The 24,590-nt window shown below is 35.7% G+C and overlaps 1 protein-coding gene across 2 annotated transcripts in view; it reads left to right on the forward strand.

Moving 5' to 3' along the window:
* Nucleotides 1-24,590, forward strand: part of LOC150108642 (membralin-like) — a 259,480-nt gene that overhangs the window by 141,735 nt on the left and 93,155 nt on the right. For both annotated transcript variants that reach the window (XM_090416100.1, XM_090416101.1), the window contains exon 8: nucleotides 16,309-16,392. In XM_090416100.1, the coding sequence (XP_090272226.1) occupies nucleotides 16,309-16,392 (84 nt within the window). The remainder of the gene's footprint in view (nucleotides 1-16,308; nucleotides 16,393-24,590) is intronic.

Below are 24,590 nucleotides of genomic sequence, written 5' to 3' on the forward strand. Positions count from 1 at the left end.
GTTTTGCCATACAAAATAACCCGACCGTAATACATGTGCAAAGAGCGCCGTGATATCTGGAGGGAATTTGTTCTGTAGGAGAAGGATTGTGTCATTGATTGGGACATTCGTAAAGAGGGCAGAGACGTCAAAACTGATTAATAAATCATCTTTTCCTAATGTAATGTCTTTGATGATGTTTGTGAAATGTTGTGTGTTTTTGATATAGGAGGGGGAATGACCTACCAACTCCTTGAGTGTTGCCGCTAATTTTTTGGCTAAGTGATACGTCGGGCTATCAATTCCTTCACCGATAGGTCTTAGCAGGGTGTTTTCTTTGTGAATTTTTGGTAGCCCGTAAATTCTTGGGGAGCGCCCATAGTGAGGAAACAGTTTTTTAACTGTATCTTCGGGCCATGTGGTAATCGACTTAAGTAGTTTCTCTGTTTTGTTTTTTGTTCTGTTAGTTCGGTTGTAGTTAACTAATTTGTATGTGTTATTGTCAGAGACCAGCAGATTCATTTTTTCTATATAAGTGGTATGGTTTAAAATGATAGTGGCATTTCCTTTATCGGCTCTAGTTATTACTATGTTCGGGTTTGTTTTAAGTGATTTTATCGCTGTTAATTCTTGTTTGGTTATGTTGCTTGTTATTGTTTTGTTATGGTTTAAAATGTTTACAGTTTCTATACGTATTTTGTCTGCTATGTTATTAGGTATGAATCTTAGGCCTCTTTCCATATTACAAATAACTTCAAGTTTGTCTATTGATTTCGGTGCTATAGCAAAATTTAAACCTTTGTTAAGTATAGAGATTTCGTCTTTGTTTACTGAAAATTCACAAAGAAAACACCCCGCTAAGACCTATCGTTGAAGGAATTGATAGCCCGACGTATCACTTAGCCAAAAAATTAGCGGCAACACTCAAGGAGTTGGTAGGTCATTCCCCCTCCTATATCAAAAACACTCAACACTTCATAAACATCATCAAAGATGTTAGGATGATGATTTATTAATCAGTTTTGATGTCTCTGCCCTCTTTACGAATGTCCCAATCAATGACACAATCCTTCTCCTACAGAACAAATTCCCTGCAGATATCACGGTGCTCTTTGCGCATGTATTACGGTCGGATTATTTTGTATGGCAAAACGCCTTCTACTTACAAAAAGAAGGCGCAGCCATGGGCTCGCCATTATCCTCCCCTATTGCTAACTTTTACATGGAACATTTTGAGCAACTTGCCCTAGATTCCTCCCCTCTAAAACCCAAAGTCTGGCTTAGATACGTTGACGATGTTTTTGCGATCTGGTCCCATGGCCGCCAGACATTAGACACATTCCTTAGCCACCTAAACAAACAACACAAACGCATACAGTTCACAACTGAAATTGAAAAACACAACACACTTCCGTTTCTAGATACACTTGTCACACATCTTCCCTCGGGCAATCTTTCCTTCACTGTTTTCCGAAAACCGACATACGGGACAATATATACACATAAACTCCTACCACCACCCAACACAAAAACTAGGTGTCATCAACACACTAAAAAACAGTGCTCAGATGATCTGTTCCAGTGAACAGGCACTGAAAGACGAATTTAAAATTATCAGTAATAACTTACAAAAAAACGGATACAGCCAAAACACTATTAACAAAATTCTCTACAAAACTACAAAAAACAAAGACAAACCGGACTACAGTAAAACTATAACCATTCCCTACATTGAAAGAATATGAGACAAAATAAACAGAGTGGTATAAAAGTACCACCTCAAAGCCACCTTTAAACCTCTTGCAAAATTAAAAAGTTTACTCAACTCATCCAAAGACCCACTTCCTCCACTAGCTCACCCTAGAGTATACCAGATTTATTTTACTTGCAGCATACCATATATAGGAGAAACAGGAAGCACAATTCCTATTAGACAAAAAGATCATAAACGACACATTAAATATCATAATTATGGTGAAGCTGGCCTTTCTGATCATGCCCTGAATATGAATTGATTGGAAAACCACCAGCTGTCTACATCACACTAAAACATGGTATGAATGGAAATTCAAGGAAGCCTGTGAGATAATTATCAACAACCCCAATCTGAACAACAATGATGGTCTAAAAATCCCAAACATATGGAAGGTATATATTCGACCTTCCTCACTAAGAACAACTATAAACAGGACTGTAGAAAATTCAGTATTGTAAATCAAAAATAAGAATTGTAATACTAAAAATAGGATACCAATTGTTTCTGAAAGAAAACCATCTAAAAGAATGTTTATTCCTGTCATTGTAAAATAGAATTTAGCTTGATGTATTTTTTTTTCTTCACCAGAGTCACGCCAGTAGAATAACGTGATCAAATCATTGTTTCTCTAGCTTACAGTTAATGATGTAACTCAGCTTGTCCTGTATATTTATGTACGCTCCAGATGATGATCTTGATGTGAAGACTTAAACGTCGGGATAATAAAAAAAGTTTTTTTAACACGGTTGTAAATTCCATAAAATGTTTAAAATGAATGCTGATCACCGTGTAACCCATAAAAAAAAGGATCCACCATATTTCCTGTTGATCTTTTCAACCGCACTCCAGCCTCTCTGTTCAAACCTCAATGATATTACTTGGAACTGGGATACATGGTTAAAATTGAAACAAGTAGTTAAACAGAATTTGATTGCATGGGGAAAGAAACAGGCATTCCTCAAAAGAAAAAAAAAGTTGAAAGACAAAGAGAGAAGCTGGATTGCAGCAAACCAATGTAGCAACATCATTAAAAACATCAACATAAAGACAGAATTGGAAAGGCAGAAACAAGTGGAATAAAGAAATTTTAAAATAAGAATACAGCAGCAGATAGCCCTTCAGCTGCATTCTTCAATAGACAGATCACCAAATTTTTCGAAGAAAAGACGATCACACAAATCTGCATTAGATGGTGAAGACATTCCACTACTCATGACATCCTTGTCTCCTTTCAGAAACACTATAAAAAATCTGTTTGAAGACAATAATACTTGGCCATATTATGGCTTTCCACAATCATATAAGATTGTGGAAAGTTTGTAGACTCCTGAAAACTGAGTTTGAAGATGTTTCTCTTTAGGTTTACTAAGTACGCATCGAAGTTTTGGGAGCGTAGTGAAGCAAATTCTGAAGTTAAATTTCTTGAGAATTTTAGCTAGTTTTGGTGAAAGAGAGCTGTGTAAGGCAAAGAAATAAAGGCTCTGGGGGAAGAGGGATCTTCAGAAGCAGTTGAGTGACGGAGAGAAAGAAATTTTTCAATCTTATTAGGAGAGAAACCATTATTGATAAGTCTTTTTAAGAAAAAGGAGTTCATTTTCAATTTCTGTTTCTTCTGTTTGTAAAAATTTGGTCCAGTGTGCTAAGGTAGAAATAATACCAAATTTTTGCGGAGGGTAGTGATGGGAAGAAGCATGAAGGTATCTGTCAGTATGAGTAGGTTTTCTAAAAATTGAGATTTTAATACTTTCGGAACATCTGGTAAGCTTCAGATCTAGAAAGGGGAGGCAGTCATTGGATTCCAGTTCGAAGGTAAAAGAGATTTTTTCATGAAACTTGTTTAGGTGATCCAAAAATAAATTGAGCTTGTTGACACCATCTTCCCAGATGAGGAATATATCGTCTATATAACGATACCAAAATTTTGGTTTAAGGGGGAAGGAGTTAATAGCTTTTTCTTCAAAATCGTTAAGAAATATCTCTGCGAGAATCGGAGAGAGTGGGCTGCCCATGGCTAGACCTGAATTTTGTAAGTAGATCTTATTGTCATATTTCAAGTATCCTGACTTTATGCAATGGGAGAGTAAAGCAAAGAGTTTTTTGGATAATTTGTTCGTAAGAAGATTGAGGACTTCTAATAAGCAGGAATATTTGTGAAGGGAGAGACAGTATTGAAATCATTAAATTAAATATGTTTTTTAATTTTGATGTCCTTGATTTTTGATACAAAGTCAGCAGAGTTTTTAATATGAGAAGAGGAAATTGCAGAAAGATTTCTTGAAAAAGTTGTGAGGTACTTAGAAAGGTTGTAGGTAGGTAAGTGTATCCATTCAACTGTTGGTCTGAGCAGGATGTTTGCCTTTTGTTTGGTGGTCTTGCATATATTTAAGAGAAAATTATATGGTCGCCCCATAATACACAAGAAAATGAAGAAGTTGATCCATTCAATGAAACTATTAAACTACTAGTATCTTTTTAAATAAACCATGTCATCTCTTTATCTCTTGGTATCAGTCATTTAAAATAATTTATAATATATTCAGTAATTTCTCCAGTGTCTCCACTCTAGTAATACTCTAACCCATCCCAACTTAATATACTACTTAGTTATTACTTTTAGCCTGTGCTATTTGGGTGAATTGACACCAGTGGCGGCCGGTGAAAATTTTAAGTGGGGGTGCTGCATATACAAAAAAAAAAAAAAAAAAAAAAAAAAACTTTTTTTTCCTAATCAGTAACGAATTTATTAATAAATAAATTTACATATTAAAAATTGCTTTATTAAAAATATTTCATCCTCACCACGAACAAACACCAATAATAAAAGTTTCTTATCAATAGCACTGACAAGTGCAAACGAATATCGGCTTTAGATAGCAGTGCATTTGTTTCATGTAACGATAATTAAAAAAATATAATTCTTTTCATATTTTCAACAGTGACACTCGTCATAATTCAGCCTTGTATCTATAATAAATAAATAAATAATTATATGTTATTTTAACAAAATAAAATAAGATTTACAAAAAATAGTTCACCAGGCACATGCACCAATAATAAATGTTTCGTATCTCACAGAAAAAAGGCACTTAAGCATACTAAAAATATACTGCCATTTGAGCAGTTACAGTTGGGAATGACGTAATGTGCAATGACAAGAGCAATGAATATCGACATTAGATCATAGTGCATTTGTTTCGTAATCTAAATCGTTAATAGAACAATTCCAATTATTAACTATTCAATCAATGTCAAAACATAAGCTGTAACCTTTAACACGTTGTACTGCATTTATGTAATGTTGTAAGCATTGTTATTATTTATAAACACAAACAAAATTTAATTTTTTTATTTTTTCCTTGGGGGTGCTGCACTGTCGCAGTGCTTATGTATGGGCCGCCATTGATTGACACTCACATCAGCAAGTTGCAGTGGCAGTACAGTCACTTGAACTTGTGTAAATGGTGATGGATTTTTGTAGCTATGTGCAAATGAATTTAGTGCTTGCAGTTTTACAGGTTATAGCTAAAAAAGTATGTGGGGAGAGCAACATTATTATTATTATTACGGGCGACTCCAGGGAGTCCTTAGACTCATCGAAGGAGGCCCTAAACATCATGTCCACGCAACTATACGACACATTCTCACAGTATCTATCATACCTTGCCTTGAACTCACTCACTGTCATAGCACCCACAACAGACTCTGGCAGCTTATTCCACTCATTTACCACTCTAAAAGTAAAGAACCTAGCTCTAACACCCTTGCTAACCACACTCTTGCCCAGCTTCCATAGATATCCCCTAGTTCTCCCACCACCAGTCCTGATCTCAAAAATATCCTCTGAATTAATCCTATAGAAACCCTTTAGCAATTTGAATGTCTCAATCATATCTCCCCTTTTCTGCCTATCAACCAATTTCTGCAACCCACAAATCTTCAACCTGTTCTCATAAGGTTCATTCCATAGACCTGCTATCATCTTGGTCACTCGCCTCCGGATCCTCTCCACCTCCTCCCCATCAAGAAGAAAAACCTAGGGGACCAAATCTGGGCACAGTAGTCTAGATGAGGTCTTATCAAGGGTCAGTACAGAGGAACAATAACTTGCTTGTCTCTGCTCGTCAAAGTATTTTTCAACAACCAAGTGAGTTGATGAGATGATTTAGCCACTTTTGCAATGTGCCCCCTAAACTTCATCTCCCTATCCACCAACACTCCCAAGTCCCTGGCCTCATCAATCTCCTGGAGTACAATTCCACCATTGTGGTATACTGCTGCTAATCTTTTCACCCCAAAATGCATAACCTTACATTTTGTCACATTAAATTGACATCCATTCTTCTTAGCCCAGAACTCCAATCTATCCAAATCGTTCTGCAAGATTTTGACATCTTCTGCATTCACTATTGCCCTACCCAACTTTGCATCATCAGATGAACTGTTCTTAGATCCTTCCCTATATCGTTAATGAACAAATTAACAGCAGCGGTCCAAGAACAGAACCCAGCAGGACACCGCTAGTCACAGGTCTTTTGGACTATACTCCTGAATAAACTACTCTCTGATATCTCTCCATCAACCACCTACCTATCCATCTCACCTACCCTATATCCATTCCCTTATGTTGCAGTTTACGGATTAGAATTCCGTGTCGTATCCTGTCAAATGCCTTAGCTAGGTCCAGCAGTATCACTGTAAACCCATTGTCCTTATCCATTTCAGTTGTCACTGTGTTATAAAACTTGAGCAAATTACTGATACATGATCTACCCTACCCTTCACAAAGCCATGCTGTCCCCTGTACAGTATCTCATTTTCATCAATTCATTCCTGTATTTTCCCTTGACTACTTTCTCCAAGACCTTGACAACTCCTGATATGCTGATCGGTCGGTAATTTGCAAGAGTAGTCTTGGATCCTCCTTTATGTAGTGGAACTATTTTCCACTCATTCGGGACTAAACCAGACCCGAGACTCAGATTAAACAACATGACTTGCCCTTTACCAGATATTACATTAGTGAATGACTAGATATGCTGAATAAAATATTTTGATATGATGAGGATGATGGAGTTATATGCTTCTATTATCAAGATGCTGATCTAAGCTGAAGTACAGCATCAAATACTTGGTAGCTGATATATCGATACTCTCATCAACTGCTAAAGTTGTGACATGCAGCTGCAATTATTTCATTTATGGCATCACTCTGAGTGACAACATTTATGAATTCAGGAACTCACAAGAATAATTCTTACTTTGCCAGCTATTGGGCATGTTCACTTACTTAACTATGTGATCATTTATATTTTGAACAGAAACCACAGAACTATTCATTCTTATCAATAAGGCTCTACTGCATCATCCACAGAAAAAGTCAATCTCCTGGCTTCACACTTTGTCTCCGATGCCCGAATAACTGACTGATAAATGCCCTTTAACCATACCAGATGCCCAATGCACAAAGCTGCTATATCCTCTTGCCAGAATGAGATCAGAAAAATATTGCCCAAATTAGACACAAAAAAGTCTCCTGGCCCTGATGACATTCCTCCAATTGTCCTGAAGGTCAATCACCAGAATCGACTCCTATCCATTGTTGCCTGTATATATTCTCTTACTCCACTGGTATCTATCCCACAAACTGGAAAGTGGCCTACATTCTACCCATTCCCAAGAAAAGTGACAAATCACTTCCATCAAACTACTACCCTATCTCACTCACCTCAGTCTAAAGTAATGGAGAGAACCATTACTTTAGACTGAGGTATTGTATTGTAGACCATCCTCCAATTCCCAACTCCTATCTCAAAGGCACTCGGCTGATAAATCACCACCAGTTTGGATTCTGTTGCTGGTGATCTGGACAAATGCAATGGAGAAGTTTGATGAATCTCAAGTGTGAATCTCAATAGACAAAACAATCTCCGATTATTTGGTCTATCCCAGAACTTCTGCAGTTAGATTGCCAACTTTCTGTCTGGATACACATTGTGTGATGGTGGATGGTTCCTTATCCTCTCACCATTCAACTAATGCCAGGGTATTATAAAGTTGAAATTCCTTGAAACCCACAGAAAAAGTTTCTTTTCCTCCTTCTTCATCCATGCTACTGTTGTATTGTGGAACAGTCTTTTCCCTTATGTTTCCCTAGGAATACAATATACAGACTTTTAAATCAAATGTAATCGCAATATAAAACGTATTTTGGAGGCATTGTTAAACTACAGCAATGCAATGATGATGTGATAGCATTTACTATCAAAGATTTTTACAGAACCCATCAATTTGATCTTGCAAAAATGATTATGATTACATATGATGGTGCTGCTCTCATGCTAAGCAGGTTGAATGATGTAACTAGCCAACTAAAATGCAAAATCCCACACTTAGTCCAACAGCCCTGTGTTCATGAAGACGTGGGTATCACTGAAGCATGGAAAGAGATCAGGCTAATGAGGGGACATTGATGAGAACTATCTACACAGTCTTTTGCCATCTTCAACAAAAAAAGTGTAGATTTACAAAAATAATGAATGCTTCTGAGTGTGAATCAGTGCCTTTCACACCACTGACGTGGCTGTCATAGACATTTTGTGCTTCAGTTTGAGAAAAAGAAGGATCCTATATCTAAATGCTTTAAGAAGCTGAAATCCCTAGAATATCGAATAATGTTGGAAATTTTGAGTGACTTTTTCACAATTGGCATCATTAACCACACTGTTTCAAGCATGTAATTGACATCTGTTGAGGCACTTCATTGGTTGCCGATACAAGAGTTGGAGTTAAAAACTTATGCCGGAAGTTTTTTTTTCCCTTATCTTTAGAGATTACAATTGTACTACCAGGATATAAGAAAAGTGGAAACATGGAAGGATAGAAGTTGCATTCCACAACTTTTGCAAGGGACCAAAAAGATTCAACTGCCATTTGAGCAAGAAACATGCCTAGTGCATTTGGTCCTTATAAAGTCAGCTTTAGATTTGTTGATGGGTTTTTTTGCAGTTGTTATGAGCTGTAGTATAAACTGAGTGAGAGGCTGGGAGTTTTTGACTTGAGCCATTAGGCATATGAATTTTTGGCTTAGACTGTTTGGCAGAAACGTTGGGGAATTATGGTTTGGACAAGGATCAATTGTTTTGAGTGAGGGATAAAAGCACTCATCCTAGCAAGAATAATTTCTAGTGAAAATCTTCTCATCCGCATTGAGGATATTTCTGTGGCTGTTGTTTGTGCACCAGAGAAGTACCTTTGATTTTATCACCCTCTGCCGCATAAGTAAGGAAGTCCAGTAGAATGATCATAGGTTCTCACCTCCAGGTCATCAGTTAGTACACATGACATTGTTCTCTGTGAAACATCATCTCGCGCAACATCACTTTCTGTGTTCTCACAGGATTATGTGAAGACATGCCTTTACAAGCAGTTGCATCCTAACATAGTATGGTCGACCTGTTCTTTGGTAGTCAGATACGTGTTCTGTATCATTATAACAGTTAATAGTGTGATACACAAACATCCTACTGATCCCAAGTATTTTTAGTGTGTTGAAAATAGCAGGTGGCTGCATTCCACCTGTTGTGAAGTGCTATTACAGCTACACAGTTCTCATAATCTTCCCCACTGCATGTTAATCGATACAGGTAAATAACTCCCTCTCTACTGATAAACACACGAATATTGGTTGCACACAGCACCACTAATGGAACTGGGCTTGTGTAATTCTGTGGGCAGTGCGAGGGGTGTGCAGAAGTTGTAACAGTATTTATGGCAAGACTGCGTATGCTTCAAAATAGCACCAATCCTGTATTGCTTATACATGCCATACTGATTAGGCATGTATCTAACAGCATAAAACAAAGCCTTTATATGGCCTGCTTTTAAAAAAAGGCAGATAAAAGTCTGTCGTTTATCATCATACTATCATCCCATTATCCTCATCTCTATACACTTGAGGTCTACAACTTAATTAGTGATCACAATATGTATTCCTACACTCTCACAGCAGACCTCCTAACCAACCTTGACTACCTTTAGACACAAGTCATTGAAAAGTTTGGAGAGACTCATGGTTGCTCTTGCTGTTTCCAAGGTATTTGATGAAGTCTGATTTAGAAGTTTTCTTACCAAGCTACTGCTTTTTAGTCTCCCTCCTGTCATTGGTGGTTGGATCACCAGTTTCCTTTCTCATTATCCATTGTCTGTTCATGATGATGACAACTTTCTCTCATCAGCTTTCTCTGTTCAATGTTGAGGTATCCTAGGAAGAGGAGTGTGCTTTTACTCATGTTCTTCCTCCTATACATCCAGTGCACTCGTTCTTATGGTACATAAATCTATATTCCTTCTCTCTCTCTCTGTCTCTCTCTCTCTCTAACCTTAATTCTATGTATAGTTTTGCTAATGTTCACTCTATTCCTCTTCTTTATTCACAAAATCTTGTAAGGCTTAAATGGTTCAAGATTTCCTTCCTATAGTCAATGCTTGAGAATAGCAAGATCAGTTTTAAAGTGGAGTAAAGAAAATCTACTCCATTTGAATAGTGAGATCAGTGCTAACAAAACACAATTCTTTCATATTTTCTGGAGGAAAGATCTTACTTCAGTTGCCCTTACTTTTGATAATATTTAGATCTACTGTCAAGATATATTTTACCTTCTTTGCATTGAGTTCCATTTCTAATCTGTCCAAGGATAAACACTTAATATCCTTAATCTCTAAAAAAGTTGGTGTGCTTGAAACATCAAAAAAACTATGATTTTTGATGCTTTTTTCATAGTCCAATTGCTTTTTCTTCTGGCTCGTGCTACAATTGAATAAATGCAGATCTTCAATCATTATGGATTGAAGATCTGCATTCCTTTCCTGCTCCATACAAATTACAACCTACTATACCAAACTCAGTTTTCCAACAAGTGTACTGAAGTAGTAGTGTAAGATAAAAATTAAGCTTTTCTCAAACAGAAAGATATTGGATTTTTTTCCACGTGGTTAAACTATAAATTATATATTTTGTTTAATCCTTTGTCCGAGTGTAATCAAACAAAGTTTGTGCCTGAAGTATCCTCAGGACTGAGGCAATTCGTGGTAAAGGTGGTATAAGTTCTCATTACTTTCCTTAGTATCTCCCATAATGCAAAGCACACCTCCTTGCGGACATGTATAATACTATGCATTAAGTGAAGGGTCACTACCCAGACTGGTTTCGACCTTTATTGAGGTCTCATTAGTGGGACCCAGACCCAGTGGTGATACCAAGGTGGAAGTAATGGAGAGGTCATATTTACCTATATGAGTTGCCAAAAGGTGTCACACCTTATTATTAAATTACTCTGGAATAGAGAAAGATGTTGGAAGTTTTTTCACTTAGGTTAGACTATAAATTATATATTTAGTTTAATCCTTTATCCAAGTGTAAGTAAAAAGTTTGCACTTGAAGTATCTTCAGGGCTGAGGCAACGCGTGGTAAAGGTGGTATAAGTTCTCATAATACTTATAACAGCTTTACCATGAGTTGCCTCAGGCCTGAAGATACCTTCAGGTGCAAACTTTGTTTGCTTACACTTACACCAGCATTGTAGTAAGCCTACACTATGCTGTTGCTTGTAATATCTATTTAAAAAAAAAGGGAGAGGGACTCGGAAAGGACAGCATGTGGATACCCTGCTTCCTGCTCAACAGCGGTTAGACCTTCTTGTCTTTCATAAGGCTATTGGTTGCTGCACATTTTTTAATAAGAATCTGGAAAGAGAGAGGGAGAGAGAGAGAGAGAGAGAGAATGCATATGTAGTATACACCTGCATTCTCTCTCTCTCTCTTTCAAAACAATAATGGTATTCATATATTTTTCCATGGATATATTTTCACCTGAGCACTTAGTACTCACTATTCATTTGTACTGTGGAATGGATATCACTGTTTTCTGCAAACTATAGCTGAGGCTATTCAAAAATGATGTTAATAATTTTCTCCTGTCTGGCTAATATTAGTTCATCCATGATACTAGTATTACTTGTTTTTAAATGTTTATTGGTGGATTGCTGTAAAAAGAAAGAAATAATTATTCTTGTAGATAAGCTTATACGTTGGTGATACATAACTCTCTATGCACTCTCCCTAGGCCATAACTTTGCTATAACACTGAAAAAATCCTTTCTGAAGAAATAATAACTCAATTAGAATGTGTTATCCGCAACCTTCAATACCATATTGTCAACAATATCAGACTAGATGCAGCCAGTGTTCTCACTAAAACTAAATCTCCAAAATGCAACCTTTCTAAAGAAGAATTCAAAGCTCTACAGGAATTAAAAATTAACAATAAAATAATAATTACTAAAGTGGATAAGGGAAATTCCACTGTAGTTCTAAACAAAACCGACTACACAGGTAAGCTTTCCTCCTTGCTATTAGATAGGTCTACTTACCTCCCTGTAGAATATGATCCTACCAACTCCCAAATCAGAACACTCCATAGGCTCCTTAAGAAGATTACTTCTTGGCATGTGGAAATTACTAATAAACTAAAACCTTTTAACTCTAGACCCCCCAGTATATATGGACTTCCAAAAATCCATAAACAGAATATGCCATTACGTCCCATTGTGGATGGCATCGATTCCCCCACATACAAACTAGCCAAACATTTAGCCAAAGTGCTCACACAATATACTGCAACACACTTCACATGTTAAAAATTCAGCCCACTTTAAAGCCAGTATAGAAAACCTCTCACTCCAACACACTGACATAATGGTCAGTTTTGACGTCTCCTCCTTATTCACCAATGTCCCACTCAAAGATACTTTGGACCTCATCCAAGGCAAATTTCCTCATGATAGCTCAGCCCTATTTCAGTTTACCATGAACTCAGGCTATTTCGTTTGGCAAGGAAAATTCTACAAACAAATAGAGGGTACTGCCATGGGTTCTCCACTCTCCCCGCCTCTGGCCAACTTCTTTATGGAGACCTTCAAAGAAAAAGCCTTAAACTCGGCCCCACTTAAACCTATTGTGTGGCTACACTATGTAGATGATGTGTTTGTTATTTGGCCGCATGGCCTAGACACACTTGAAAACTTCCTTTCACACCTAAACAATCAACACCCCAGGATCCAGTTTACCTTAGAAAAAGAAAACAATAACAGTCTCCCTTCCCTAGATGCTCTGATTACACGCCAGTCTAATGGATCCCTGCCTCTCTCAGTTTACAGAAAACCTACACATACAGGTAGATACATTCACCAGCGTTCACACCATCCCCCCTCCCAACAATATGGGATTATAAAAACCCTATATAATATGGCAAAATTAATCAGTTCAGATAACAATGCCCTTACTACTGAACTTATTCATATTCTTAACAACACCTTTGTAGCCAGTGGATACAACCCCCATAAAATCCAAAAAATATTAAAACCAATTAATCCCCCCCCTTCCACAACAAGGACTACTCTAAATCTGTCACTATTCCTTAATTCGTGGTACTTCTGAAAAGTTAACAAAAATTTTTTAAAAAAATGACTTGACAACTTGTTACAAACCATATCAAAAATTGGCATCTCTTATTTGCTCTCCCAAGGACCAGCCACTTCCTCTAGACTTACCTGGAGTTTACCAGGTCCCTTGTCGTTGAAAACTGTCTTACTATGGCCAAACAGGCCGGACTGCTAACATCAGGATATCTGAACATAAGAATTATATCCGTTTCCACCGTTATAGCCACTCAGGACTTGCTGACCATGCCTTGGACACCTGCCATAAAATATGTTGGCAGAAAGCTTCCTTACTGCATCGCAGCAAGTTTAAATATGAGAGATTATTCTTAGAATCAGTCTCAGCCTTAAGAAACTCCCCCCCCAAACCTCAATAAATTTGGATGCATGAGACTACCCCAAATATGGGAGACTTGCATTCTTAGAACATCAGCCCAAACAACCAAGATTAATACCCAATTTGGCCCACTAGGTGGCACCCTTTAGGACTCTAGGACTGACTTCAGTTGTTTTCTTCAGCCATTTTTGCTCAGTGTTAGTGCCTGCGTGCACATTTCATTAATTTTTATGTTCCCTGAAGATGGTAATGTAACATTACCGAAATATTGGAAGTATTAATTAAAGTTATTTAGTTAATATAATAATATACATTGTTCTTTCCTTAAAATTAACAGTTAAGAAAGAAATAAGTATGTTAATTTTATGTTATCAATATTCCAAAAAATTATCTCTAATTATGTTACTTCGGTTAATGTTATAAAATTCATACCCTTACTAATAATCGTGTTGTTTATTATTTTAATGGTATAATAGAACACAGAAACTAAGTAAATAATTAATTTATTAACTTGATGCTGATATTTCGCTGGTATTATAACCAGCATCTTCAGAGCACAAAAACACTGTTTGTCAATACGCGAGACTAAAACAACATGGTGTACTTAAACAAAATTGTAGCAGCAACACAAAGACTAAAGTCCTGATTTTGGCGCCCTCTATCTGAAAAAAAAAAAAAAAACTATCATATATTACTAGAGTCCTAGAAAAATGCTAGTTTTTTCTTAATATGACTGTCTCCCAGATCTTCGGCAAGTTAATACAGCCATATTTGTTGAGATTTGGAGTGTGTTTTAGGGCTTCTGTTGCCTCTAAGAACAATCTCTCTGATTTATACGGGTTTCTGTGTAGTACTTTTGTGTTTTTCCAGTTGATCCTGTGTGCAGGGGTATCCAGAGCATGGTCTGCTAGGCCCGATTTCCCATAATGATAATTCTGAACGTATCGTTTATGTTCGCTGATGCGGATATTCACAGTTCTTCCTGTTTGACCGTAGTAGGCTTGATTGCATGAGCAGGGTACTTGGTAGACTCCTGGATGTGATAAAGGAGGAATGCTGTCCTTGGGTGAGCGAATGAGGGCTAATTTGCTACATGGTCTGAATGTAGTGCGTAGTTTATGTTTATTGAGAATTCTTGAGATCTTTTCGGATGTGCCTTTAATGTAAGGGATGGTGACTGTTTTGTTGTAGTTCTCTGTGGTGGATGGTGGGAGGGGTTTCTTAGGAGTGTTTAGTATTTTGTTTATTTTATGTGGATTGTAGTCGTTGGCCAAGAAGGTGTGGCATGAGTCAGTTCAGCAGTAAGAGTCTTGTCATTGGAACAGATTGCTCTCGCTCTATGGGTTAGCGTTTTTAATATGCCATATTGTTGAGAAGGATGATGGTGTGATTGTTTGTGTAAGTATCTGCCTGTATGTGTGGGTTTTCTAAAAACTGAAAATGATAAGGAACCATCTGGGAGATGTGTGATGAGTGTATCCAGGAAGGGCAGACAGTTGTTGGCTTCCAGTTCCATAGTAAAGTAGATTTTTGGATGTTGGTTATTTAAATGTGCTAAGAATGTTTTCAGTGTCTCAAGGCCATGTGGCCAAATAGCAAGCACATCATCAACATAGCGTAGCCAAAGTGTTGGTTTGAGAGTGGCTGTATTGATTGCTTGTTTTTTTTTCCATGTGTTCTATGTAAAAGTTGGCTGGGGGGGGGGAGCCCATGGCTGTTCCATCAATTTGTTTGTATATTTTCCCTTTCCATGTGAAATATCCTGCATGTATTGTGTTATATGTTGTTAGCTATTGTTGGAAGCAGGTCGTATATTCCTCGTTCGATGGACGCCATTATTTCGGCTTTTGGAACTTGCTTGGGAGTTATGGCAAAGTTGTGCCCTCGACTTAAAGCAGTCGTGGCCTCTTTGCTTAAGGTGAGTGACGATAGATTCACGACGACGACGACGAGGTCTTGTTGTAATTGCGGTCGTTGCATGGTGTTCCGTTGTTGTAGATTTTCGAACTTATTTTGGTGCCGGTTTTTGACTCTGTCGAATTCTTTTTTTGCCGTTGCGTCGGTGATGTTCTCTAAGATCTGCCAAAGTTCCGTATTTAAAACATAAACGATATGTCCGGAATTATCATTATGGGAAGTCGGGCCTAGCAGACCATGCTCTGGATACCCCTGCACACAGGATCAACTGGAAAAACACAAAAGTACTACACAGAAACCCGTATAAATCACAGAGATTGTTCTTAGAGGCGACAGAAGCCCTAAAACACACTCCAAATCTCAACAAATATGGCTGTATTAACCTGCCGAAGATCTGGGAGACAGTCATATTAAGAAAAACCTAGCACTTTTCTAGGACTCTAGTAATATATGATAGTTTTTTTTTTTTTTTTTTTTTTTTTTTTTTTTTTTTTTTTTCAGATAGAGGGCACCAAAATCAGGACTTTAGTCTTTGTGTTGCTGCTACAATTTTGTTTAAGTACACCATGTTGTTTTAGTCTCGCGTATTGTGACAAACAGTGTTTTTGTGCTCTGAAGATGCTGGTTATAATACCAGCGAAATATCAGCATCAAGTTAATAAATTAATTATTTACTTAGTTTCTGTGTTCTATTATACCGTTAAAATAATAAACAACATGTTCGACGAACACATAAGTCTTTCCACACGCTTACTAATAATCATTTACATTTTTTACTTAAGAATCAGTGTGAATTGTTTTTTCTTTTTTTCCTCATCTTGCAGTGCAGCTGTTACACATATTGGACTTAAACCTGAATGTGATATTTCCAGCCGCACCTTTATTAACAGTTGTTTTAGCTCTTGTTGGTAAGTAAGCTAACATATATTTTTGAATAGTCACACTTCATTTGTTTAAACTGAGGTCTGATTAAAATTTCTCCTGCATGATCTTGAAGTTATTTAAATATTTGCCGGCAAAGGTTGGTCGATTGGTAGAGCCTCTGCTACTAATGGCTCAGTTAAGTAAGTTTGAGCGCGGTTAGTAGCTGGAAGGGGACCATTCGTTCAATGCTGTTGGCACACTCTCCCTCAATGAGTCTCTGGACTCCCTGTCAAATAATAATAATAATAATAATAATAATAATAAAAATGTCGTAATGGCATTCTCTCAGTATTTCTTTTTCTGGCAGGACTGTGAATAGTGTTCACACACACCTTTCATAAGTTGGGAATGCCACAATAATAGGAAATTTACTTGCTGATTTTCATTTTATTCATTTTATTTCATTAACACTTTTTTTATTATAAGCTCCAGTCATCATTATCATTAAATTGTTAATGAAATTTAATGTCTTTCATAAAGGGCCCCTATATCCACCACCCAAGAGTACTTATCAGAAGTACTCTTGAGGGGGGTGGGTATAGGATACTGTAATAATATTAAATGAAAAGTTTATATTATTAAATATATGAAGAGCCAAAAGCTTCATATTATTACTTGACTTCCTATCAGTATTTTCCTTCAAATTAGTCTATCCTTTAGGATCTGATATAGTCAGATCTTGTATTTCAGTCTTCTAAGATAATTCTAAAATTTCCAATCCATCTAAATCTTGTTCTTCCTCTGGGTCTTTTTTTCTTACCATTAGGCATTTAAAACCTAATTTACTAAATCTTTTCTCTCCATTCTATTTAACCTTCATACCGGCCTGGACGTGTATATGCATCCATAATCACATGGATGTGAAGTGTCCATTGAAGTCAATATAACCTTTGCATACTATAGAAAAAATTATATGGATATAAAAATTATAATTTTAATATATTTCATCCATGTGGCTGGTTGGATGGTTAAATGACTATGCCACTTGAGATTAGTTTTGCTCTCATACACACATTTCTAAATGCTAACATTGTCAAGCTCTTCCTAATATCTTCATATTTAATATGATTCTGTCATTGATGCCATGTTTAATTCTCCAAGTTTTTCTCAGAATGTTCGTATCTGTGATCTCCAGTTTTAGATCAACTGGTTTATTTCTAACCCAGCTCTCAGAGCCATAGGTTCAAACCTGGGTGGAAATAAATATCCAAAGAATGAATCATTTTTTTTTGATTCTCAGACAGTTTTCCACAGTGGAATGATATATATATATACACATTTTTTTTGTAAATATATTTCTGTCCTACTGAAACAACTGATGTTTAGGTTCTAGTATATCTGTCTTTGAGGATTTAATCCAAAAGAGCGAAATTTTTTCTTCCTCAGGTAAATTGTTCTGGTTTGGATTAAAAACTTTCACTCTGAGGAAATAATGCTCCATCTGAAAAAACATTATATATATGTATGTATTTTTAAATCCATAGCAAAACACACACACACATGCACTGCTTATATCTTCTCTATAAATAACTTTTCTTTTATTTTGTATTTCAATAAATTTAAGTTATCAATATGCTTTCTCCTTGTTAATAGTCCTGTCAGGTGTCTTCTCCCTCCAGGAGATTGACTACCATGTGTCTCCACCATGTCCTATTCTGCGCCTCTCTGCTGCATTCCTCATATGAGAGATAGGTCCAGTCTTCTATATTTTTCATCCACTCCAGTCTTTGTCTTCCTCTCTTTCTCTTTCCCTCAACAGTTCCTTCGAGAAGTGTCGTTTGTAGGCAGTTATGTCTCAGAATATGTCCAAAATATCTGACTTTTCTCTTTTTAATTTCTTTCATCAGGCTCCTGTTGATGCCTGCCATCTCTAGTACCTCTTCATTTGTCTTTTTTTCTTTCCATGATATTCTCATAATTCTTCACAGCATCCACATTTCCAAGGCCTCCAGTTTTTTCACACTCAGATTGGAGAGTGTCCATGTCTCTACTCTATATAATAATGTAGACCATATGTAGCATTTGGAGATTCTTAGTCTTGTTTTCAGATTTAATTCTCTAGATGTTAGTAGATTTTTCATACTGTTGAAAGTTGACCTTGCGATTTCAATCCTTTTTCTAATTTCATCTTCTGTCCTGTCATTCTCTATGATCAAGTGTCTGAGGTATATGTATTTTTGCACCTGTTCTAATTTATTTCCTTTTATATCGATGCATATTTTTGGTATTTTCTTTTCTCTTGAAATTATCATGATTTTTGTCTTTTTAAAGTTGAAACTGAGGCCATACTGTTCTCTATACTTGAGGGTTTCATCTATAAGAGTTTTGATGTCATATTTGTTTTCTGCTAGAAGAACAGTGTCATCTGCATATCTTAGGTTATTAATATTTCTGCCCCCTACAGTGATTCCTTTGAGGTTACTAATTTTATTAAATATTTCTTCTGTGTATTTATTTATTTTTATTTATCTATTGTTAATAGTAACAATAGATAAATAAAAACTTTTTTTTACATAATTTATTTTTCACTATCATATGTTTTCTGCTAGAAGAACAGTGTCATCTGCATATCTTAGGTCATTAATATTTCTGCCCCCTACAGTGATTGCTTTGAGGTTACTAATTTTATTAAATATTTCTTCTGTGTATTTATTTATTTTTATTTATCTATTGTTAATAGTAACAATAGATAAATAAAAACTTTTTTTTTACATAATTTATTTTTCACTATCATAATTCTTAAATTAATCCTGAATAGCCAATAAATAAATATAAATTTATATAAATAAAAATAAATGTTTTTTTTTTTTTATTTTTTAAATGGAACATTATTTTCTGGGAGTAAATTTTTTGCTTCGACCCAGAAATATATGTTCACAGGAACAAATAAATTGTTCCAATCCAGATTCTGGATAAATAAAAAAAAATTCACGATAACAAAAAATTTCTATCTGAGATTATTAATTCGTGCAGTTAGAAAAACAAAGTTCCTTTACAATTATTCCAAGAGGAATATTTTATTTTAGTTCAAAATCATTTCAACCCATGGTTTGAACACTGGCTTGTTTATAGCTATTTTAGCAATTTGACTAATCTCCTCTTCATTCCATATAAATTTATTCAATTGACTCCTACCATACCAGCTTTGCTAATTTTGTTATCTATTTCTTCACTAAAAACTGTGCCTTAATAGATGAATTATTTATTCTATGGATTTCTCATTCAGGATGGAGCTGATGCTTTCAGGGTTCCTGCTCATTTTCATAGTCTATCTTTTTATTGCTATTTTCATACTAAAGGTTATAATAGTTTTTTTAGTTTACTTAAGAAAACCTGCAGACCTGATCTGCATTTATTTAGGAGTATAACATTATCTGTATAAAAAAAAACTGAGATTATCATCTTTAACTTTGATATCAGGTTTAATGCTACTTTCCTTCATAATGTGATCCATATAGATGATTGAATAACAGTGGGATAATGGGCATCAACTATATGGATCACATTATTTATTTCTGCCAAGCACTTCATATCTATGCATGTTACAATAGTTTTTTTAGTTTACTTAAGAAAACCTGCAGACCTGATCTGCATTTATTTAGGAGTATAACATTATCTGTATAAAAAAAAACTGAGATTATCATCTTTAACTTTGATATCAGGTTTAATGCTGCTTTCCTTCATAATGTGATCCATATAGATGATTGAATAACAGTGGGATAATGGGCATCAACTATATGGATCACATTATTTATTTCTGCCAAGCACTTCATATCTGTGCATGTACAGACAAAGCAGTACTTTTGGAACAAATTCAAACAGCTTGCAAAAACCTAGCAATGACCCAAAATCAAGTTTTAAATTTGTAATCTGAGCTCTCTAGTTACATGAAATCCAGATATTTTGAATGTGCTTGAGAGAATCACTGATAATTCAGCTAAATATATTCTGGAAAGTAATAAAGAAAAACTTAAGGCTAAATTTCATATTTTAAAACAACTACAAAATCTGAATGCTGATCATACAAATCTAATTAATCAGGATATTTCTTTCCCAGCAAATAACTCTAACAGTGAATAACAAACAAGTGAGACGAGGAGTGACCAACCACATGCAAACAGTGTTAATGTGATCAACTTATCTAGTGACACCGTAAATAATGGTGAACTTACATTACTCAATAAAAGCTTAAACTTTGCAGTAGCACCTAGAACTGTTAATAAATTGGATATTATATACCACACAGAAAGAGGCATTAACCATGCTACCGGCCAAGGTTTTCATGGATGCGAAGTGCATATTAAAATTGTAATACCATTGATATTACAATGGTATTACATTGAAATACATGATGGATACGAAGCGTATGAGGATGTGTATTTGATCCATAATGGCTGGTAAGGTGGTTAATTCTCTTCCAAGTAATATAGCTGATAAAATTCGTATAGAAACCAGCAATGTTTTGAAGAAAAAGAAAACCATATGTGGCAATTTTACAAAAACAGAACTAGTAGCAGTCAAGTCATTAAAAGCTAATTAAGATATAATTATAATAGAATCATCAGACAAAGGTAAGGTCATGGTCATCCTTGATAAATCAACTTAAATCTATCAGATAAATCAAATAGTCTCTGATAGTAAGTCTGATAAGCTCATTAGATCACTTGGTTACTGAAGAATACTTTGATGAGCAGAGACAAGCAGGTTATTGTTCCCCTTTATCGAGTCTTGATAAGATCCCATCTTGACTAATGTGCCCGGATCTGGACACCAGGGTTTCTTCTCGATGGGGAGGAGATAGAAAGGATCCAGAGGCAAGTGACCAAGATGGCTTATGGAATGAACCTTATGAGAACAGGTTGAAGATTTGTTGGTTACAGAAATTGGTTGATAGGCAGAAAAGGGGTGATATGATTGAGACATTCACTGAGGAGTTTTTACAAGATTAATTCTGAGGAAATTTTTCAGAACAGGTCTGGTGGTGGGAGAACTACAGTCATCCATGGGAACTGAGCAAGGGTGTTAGAACTAGGTTTTTTACTTGGGAGAGTGGTGAATGAGGGGAATAAGCAGCCAGAGTCTGTTGAGGGTGCCATGACTGTGAATGAATGAGTTCAAAGCAAAGTATGATAGATACTGTGTGAATGCTGAATAGTTCTTGACATGATGTTTAGGGCCTCCATTGATGAGTTTAAGGACTCCTTGGAGTTGCCCGTAATAATGTGAACTATAATCTGACTAACAGGATTAAGAAAAAAATTGTGAAATTACTTAAGTCTGTCACTTCTTGGTCATCGACCACTGTTAAAAAACTAATACCCCATTATGCCTGTTTTCCCAGAATATATGATGTTCCCAATGTAGATAAACATAACATTCCATTTTGGCTGATAGTTGAGGGTATAGATAGCCCTAATTATCACCTAGCCAAGAAATTAGCGTCAACACTTAAGGAGTTGGTAGGTCATTTTCCCTTCCTATAAAGAACACACAACACTTCATAAACAAAATTAAAAGCATAACACTCGGCAAAGATGATTTATTAGTTAATTTGGCGTTTCTGCCCTTTTCACAAATGTCCCAATCAGTGACACAATTCTTCTCTTACAGAACAAATTTCTGCCTGAAATTACAGCTCTCTTTGCCCACGTAGTACGTTCCGGTTCCTTCGTATGGCAAAATAATTTCTACCTACAAAAAAGAAGGTACAGCCATGATCACCACTATCCCCCCCCCAATTGCTAACTTTTATATGGGAGGTTTTGAACAATGTGCTCTATATTCCTTTACTTTAAAACCTACAGTTTGGCTTAGATACTGTGACGGTGGTTTCGTTATCTGGCCACACAGCCACCAAACGTCAAACACGTTCCTTAGCCACCTGAACAAACAGCATGAGCATATACAATTTGCTATTGAAATTGAAAATCAGAACTCGCTTCCTTTCCTGGATACAGTGGTCACACTTATTCCCTCAGACAGTCTTTCCTTCACTGTTTACCACAAGCTTACACATACTGGCCAATATATACATGCTAACTCATATCACCACCCTTCACTAAAACTTGGAGTCATTAACACCCTCAAAAACAGAGCCATAACAATTTGCTGTAATAAGCAAGCCTTTAAACAAGAATTGCAAACTATATACATTTATAAATAATGGCTATAGCAAAAATACTATTAATAAAGTTCTTCATAAAACTTCATAAAAAACAATAATATAGATTATAGTAAAACCATATCTATCCCATACATTAAAAGATTATCAGAAAAAAATTAATAGAATTCTACACCATTATAATCTTAATGCCACTTTTAAACCATCTATAAAACTAAAAACATATTCAACTCCTCTAAGGATCTTCTTCTCCCATTGGCTCACCCTGGAGTTTATCTATTGCACCAGTAACTTACCTTATATTGGGGAAACTGGACGTACAATCCCTACCCATAAAAAAAAAAAAAAAAAAAGTGGTACATTAAATTTAATAATTTGTTGAAGCAGGCATCTCAGATCACACTCTTAACACTCTACAATTGATTGGAAAAGTACTTGTTCTTTACATCTTACACAAACCTGGTATAAACAGAAATTTAAAGAATCCTATGAAATTTTGATTAACTGACCTAATCTTGACAATAATGGTGCCATAAAAATCCCAAGAATTTAGATGTCACACATTCAGTCCATTAGTTCTTCAAGTTTTCCAGCAAACTCTGACTTTAGGACTCTAAGCAATTTTTCAGCTTTTATTGGCCACCATCCATACTGGTTTGTTTTAACTTATATGTATACTTATATGAGTGAAAAAAAAAAATTTTTGTGTGTGAACATATTACTCTCTAGTTTAATTTAATTTTGTAACCTAATAGATAGCAGATAATAATGATAACATAATAACAGGACTCTAGCTTTGCTGTTGTAAGTATTTTTTTTTCTGCCAGAGGTCAGGACAGTAATTTTAATCGTTGGCCAAATCAATGTAACTTCATCATACCATGTGGATTGTAGTGTAGCTTGTTTCTTTGTATATATGTGTATACTTTAAAACTTCCAACATCCATATGATGACCTTAATGTGAAGGTCAAAACGTCGAGTGATTATTTTGGTTTATATTAAACTGAAGTTTTACTCTAACATGATAGCCGTTTCATAATTTTTGAAGATGTATTCTGATCACTGTGTAAGCATGAAGGAAAGGATACACAAGAAATAAGAAAAATCTAATTGACTATGTGATAGTTGATAAGGATACTTCTGTGTTAGTTCGGGAACAAGAGTATGCAGTAATTTGAATTAGAAAGTGATCATCAAATTAGTTTTAAACAGGATGAAATTTAATATCTTGTTGAAAAGAAAAATGGTAAGAACATTTTAAAAGAAAGTCGAGCAACTTTCCAAAGTGAATTGCAGATTCAAATTGCAGATTGATTCAGCCAGAGTGGCATGTGGTTAAGTTGTTTGCAAGGATAGAAAAATCAGAACTCCATGACTCAAGTAGTTAAAGAGGTATTCATGGAGAAAGCATATCAAAAGTTTCCAACAAGTAAGTTAGTATATGTACTGAAACAGTACAGAGTAAAACGTAAAAAAGCAAAGCAAAATGTAAGATAGCTAAAGATTAGGCCATTGAAAGACTTTGGTAACAGTATAGAAGATGAACAATCTTGTAGGCAGACTTACGTGTTGAATCATCTTTTTATGATTATTTACTGTTTTTGTAGTCTTACAACACTAAATCATAAAATGACATTGACTAGCTTATATTTTGCTGGATTTTAAAGTGGCATCTTCAGAATGTAGCTACTTTTTAAAGTCTATGCATAAGTAAGTGAAACAATTCAAATTATTACAGACAAAAACATCTAGCCCTAATTAAGTGCTTGCTGCTGTTGAAAAGAAGTTATTAGTTTTTTTATGATGACTCACACACAAGGTTTGAGGACCTATAACACAACAGTGCCATGTTGCTGCTCTAAGTCATTGGTTATGGAAGATCTTGAGGCTTTATCATTTCATACTACAGGATTTCTTGAATGAAGAAGAGGAATTAAAAGTACTATCATCGTCAAAACTGTGAATAGAATTTGAAGTTAGAGGGAGAAGGTCATTAATGTGTAAAGGAGGAAGAGTGTGGGTTGAGAATACAGAAACCTAGGATACTCCAGCATCGATAG

This window comes from Typopeltis vanoorti, chromosome 3 (genome assembly GCF_054136105.1).
Source record: "Typopeltis vanoorti isolate ZY-2024b chromosome 3, IOZ_Tvanoo_1.0, whole genome shotgun sequence".
Taxonomy (NCBI): Eukaryota; Metazoa; Arthropoda; class Arachnida; order Uropygi; family Thelyphonidae; genus Typopeltis; species Typopeltis vanoorti.